Source organism: Protobothrops mucrosquamatus, unplaced genomic scaffold, assembly GCF_001527695.2.
Source record: "Protobothrops mucrosquamatus isolate PMUCROS unplaced genomic scaffold, P.Mucros_1.0 scaffold1781, whole genome shotgun sequence".
NCBI lineage: Eukaryota > Metazoa > Chordata > Lepidosauria > Squamata > Viperidae > Protobothrops > Protobothrops mucrosquamatus.
The window spans coordinates 294684-299188 of NW_015387919.1; the positions used below are offsets into that span (position 1 = coordinate 294684).

Below are 4505 nucleotides of genomic sequence, written 5' to 3' on the forward strand. Positions count from 1 at the left end.
TTTTTTGCTGGGAAAAAAATGCTATTTTAGGATGTATTAACATCCTACAGAGGCAATTATCCCACTCTGTGGTGAACAGGTCCCATTCGGAATATTGCGTCCAGTTTTGGCATTGAAAATAACCTTATCGACAAGCTGGAGCAAATTCAGAGAACTATCCTGGGGATTGTGGGCATTGGAGATTTTGAAGAAGAGACTGGACGGCCATTTGTCTGGAATGGTTTAGGGTCTTCTGCCATGGGCAGGGGGTTGGACTAGAAGACCTCCGAGGTTCCTTTGAACCCTATTATTCTATGTTCTATTTTTCTAAGATGACAAGGGGCTGGCCTTATTAAGAGAAATTTATGACGGTAAGAGCAGTTAACCGGTTGAACAGGCTGGCTCATGTGGTGTCCCCCTCTGCATCCACCTGATTACTGAGTACTGGAGAGACCAAACTGGCCTACAAGGAAGACCAAATAAAGAAAGGAATAGAGGCATAGAAAGAGGAAGTATTGCATGGACAGTGCATTAAAAAAACCACCTGGCAATGGCTAAGAGCAGAAAGATTGAGGAAAGAGACAGCGGGGCCACTTCTGGCTGCACAAGACCAAGCCTCAAGAAGAAATGCATACAAAGAAGACAGCAACAGACGGCAAGCACCACATCTGCAAAGGAGCTGCTGGAAAAAAAAGTCTATCACTTGGTTAGCTGCTGCAAGAAGATCGCACAGACGGATTACGGACAACAGCTGACGAAGTAGCAACAGTGGTGCACTGGAATAGTTGCAAGAGATACCATTTCCTTACAAGCGAGAACTGGTGGGGCCACAAAAGAGAGAAAGCAATAGAAAATGAAGAAGCTGAAGTTCTCCTTTAGAACGGGCCTTTAGAACTGAGACAAGCACTTGTCACATAACACCCCAAATGTAACAACTGTCAGTAGGGAAAGCAAAAAAAGCCTGCCTGGTGGACATGGCAGTGCCCAGAGAGAGCAGAATAGAGGAGAAAGAACTGGAGAGAATCACAAAACACAAAAGTGGAAGTGGAATGTGTGTGGGAAAAGAAAGCAAAGATGGCACCGATAATAACGGGTGCAATCCCAGAGTGTCTGGAACCCCACCTGAACCCCATCAGCACTGGCAAAATCCCCATCGGTCAATGGCAAAAGGCAGCTTGGCGTGGAGCAGCTCACATCCTGCCCCGATCGCTCGGACGCCATCAAACATCCACCTCTGCCTACTGCCCCGGGACTCAGCAGGGGAATGAAAACACCAAGTCCAGGCCAAACATCCCGTGTGTGGCCAACCATAACAATAACAACAATTTATGGGACATGCTGCCATCCAGGCAGGACTTGGAACAGCAGCATCAAAAACAGCTCCTGCTGCTGCTGCTGCAGCCTCTGGGCCTGAGGGAAGAGACCCTTTAAACCCCCCCCCCACACACACACACACACCGCTCACCCCGGGTGATCTGCCTGAAGGGAGACGGGCGGAAGGACAGCTTACTCCACTCCTCCTCCTTCCTCTGAAGCCAGCTGGCGACTGGCCAGCTCCTCCACAGGCAGGGCCCTCGCCAGCCACCTCGCCCGGTTCCGTTGGCCCCAGGCTGATCGATATCAACTGAGAAGCCCACAAGACTCCAGAGTCTCGCTCCGTTCACCCTTTCGCTGCCAAGGAAGGGCAAGAAACGCGCCTGGCCCTAGCCCCACGGGCGGCCTGAGCGGTGGAGAGACCGGAGCAGGGCTACCTTTGTGGCAGCCGTTCCAAAGAAACTGAGGAAAACAAACCCTGGCACGAAGTGGGGCGGCTTCTTCTTTTCTAACATGGCACGTTGTTGGCTCTGCCTTCTCAGGCAAAATAAGGCCATCCTCTCTTGTCCTGTCCACCCGCACCTCCACAGACCGAGGAGAACCGACTGGCCACAACAACCTGCATCGACTGAAACATGAAAAGGCCCTTCCTGGCCAGGGACACCCCTCCCCCCCCCCCAAGCATCTAATTCTGTGCCGCATCAGAGTCAAGGGCGAAGGGAAAGATAACACAACTTTCTCTCTGTGACTGAATCCAAAATAATACAAAGTGTCTAAATGAGATTCTATAAATATTTTCACTGCCCAGTTTCCATTTAATATGAAAATATGATTGTGGCACCACTGTTATTTCCAGGCAGTCTATAAGCTCGTCTTCACACGGGAAATGACAGCCTGACGACGTGTCACGCCGTCTCTGCAACAGGAAGTCAGGAGCGCTGAAACACCAGCCAGGCGCGCGTAATGTGGCGGGGCTCAGTGCAACCAGGAGCAAGAAGTACTCCCCCCCCCATCAGCTTTATAACTACTTTCCGTGGGTGGTGGGTGTGGCTGCCTTTAGGCACGGTGTTGACTTTGCTACCATTCCCGTAAGCTGCTCAGGTGCAAGCAAGGGCCCTGCCTCAGAGGCGGGCTCCTGCCCAGAAGGCCCGGGGTGTCGCCTTTTTGCTTCAAAGCCCCCTCTCTGGCCAAAGCCCAGGCCTTGTTGGCACACAGAAGGCAGCAAGGTGTGGCGATTCTCTTGGCAGAGAATGGGGTCTCTCCCAATCTCTCTCTCCCCCCAATGGGCACTTTTGGCTCCCTACGACAGGGCTCCAGCCCCTGCCTCAGCCGTCTTGACCCACTGGGTCCCTGGAGGCCTTTTGCTGCTGCCACCCCGGCCTATCTGAAGGGCCGGCTCTTGGTTGAGCAGATTTTGCTCCACAAATGGAAAGCAGGAGAAACCTCAAATCTCGTGAAGCAACATGGAAAAGCTGTTCCTGAAGACAATAAATAGCTTCACAAGTCTTGGGAAACTGAAAAAGTGGTCTGACTGGGCAATTCCTGCCTACTGTTCTAATGGCTGTCCATGGCCAAGGGGAAAAATACTTTTAAATTGGCCAGGATAAATTTTGGCATTCACGATAGCAACGAAACAGAAATCTCCTTCAACAAAGTATAACAGACCACCAGCTCTACTTAGATGTATATATACTTCTGGTATATTTGTAGTGACATGTAATAATAAAATAATGTGAACGTGAGGAAAGTAGCGTTTTCTTTTTTTATAAACCAGAAACTCATTTGCCAACAAAAGTGAAACTGGGAACAGTCATATAAAATATATAAAAGATCTTTAGGTGAGCTAGTTATTTATAGGAGAATGAGAACGATTAACAAATTAGATGCGATCCCAATGCTAAGGCAAATTAGGATTCTACTTATAGGAACCTGCAATCCAATGCATCTTTTACTTTTATTATTCCTAAGATGACATTTCAACATTTGCAGGAGAAAACTTTAATGGTACCTTACCTTTCAGTTTATTGTGGTCAGAATCAACTGGAAAGAGAACATCTGGAAAGAGTTTTTCAAAACTATAGCCAGCATATTTAGGCCTATTCTCCACATATGTCCTCACTGTTGGTTGCAGCTTCTTCATAAATTCAGGACAGGGTGTCCCTAGTTGTTCAATAACTTTATTCCACTGATCGATATCTGAAATCATGAAGCTAAGAAAATCTATGTACTTGGTGTTTAAAACAAAGGTTATGTTAAAACTACCAATCACTCAGAAAAAGTGGTGAGAAGAACAAGAAAAAAGAATTTTAGAGTTCCACAGCAATTCCACTCTTTAATGTTGCTAATCTACAAGAACAGATCCTCTCAACAGAAGCTGAGTAAATTCATGTCTGGGATACAGAAATGTAGAAAAGTCATATATGAGCAACTCAAAAATAAATGTTTGCAATTGGAAAATAAGAAACTCATCCATTCCTCACACATATCAACTCTAAAGTGGCCTCCCATTTTAACTGAACAACAACAACAAAAAAAACCAGAAAAAAATTAGATGAGGTTGTGTCTTTATTGAAAGTGTTCCGGTTTTTTTAAAAACAAATTAATCTTAAAGGTGTTGGCAAATTCTGAGCTGGCTGATTCAGTACAGGGTTTGTCCTGGTTTGTAGTTAAAACAAGGGGTCGAGAACGTTGATAGCACTTGGTGATGAGGTTTGGGCCGGTCGGAGAACTTGGAAGATTTCAACACAAACGTTCTGTCCTAAGACCAAAAGGTCTCCCTATGAATGAACTCTGCTTTTGCAGCATCACAGTTCACCAATACCGTTTAAAATCAAATTCAGACAATGTATTCTTGGCTAACTGAACTCTTAATAAAAGACTTTTTTTTTTTGTACCAAATGTTTGTCAATAAAACGTATCAGACCATTAAAGTATCTAACGCTCCTGTGTGTGTGTAAAACTTAATGTTTGTGTTAAAAAGAAAAAAATGACAGAGAAGATCTGTCTGCTCAGACTTCTGTTCAAGGCCCCAGGAAGGATACGATCTGTGCCAGGAAATAAAACACCACCTTTGATCATTTCTCCCATGATGCACCCCACTGACCAAATGTCAACTGAAATCAAAATGCAATGACATTAACTGAGTGGAAGGAAACAAAAAAGGGAGTTTGAGAAGGAAGCACACAAACAAAACGGCCGGGGGGGGGGGGGGG

The 4505-nt window shown here is 46.1% G+C and overlaps 1 protein-coding gene across 3 annotated transcripts in view; it reads right to left on the bottom strand.

The window, feature by feature from the left end:
* Positions 1-4505, bottom strand: part of MAPK8 (mitogen-activated protein kinase 8) — a 26346-nt gene that overhangs the window by 6376 nt on the left and 15465 nt on the right. For 2 of the 3 annotated variants that reach the window (XM_015823145.2, XM_029285507.1), the window contains exons 6-7: positions 4335-4406; positions 3307-3489 (exon numbers count right to left, since the gene is read on the bottom strand). In XM_015823145.2, the coding sequence (XP_015678631.1) occupies positions 3307-3489; positions 4335-4406 (255 nt within the window). The remainder of the gene's footprint in view (positions 1-3306; positions 3490-4334; positions 4407-4505) is intronic. The other variant, XM_015823144.1, reaches the window with a different exon arrangement.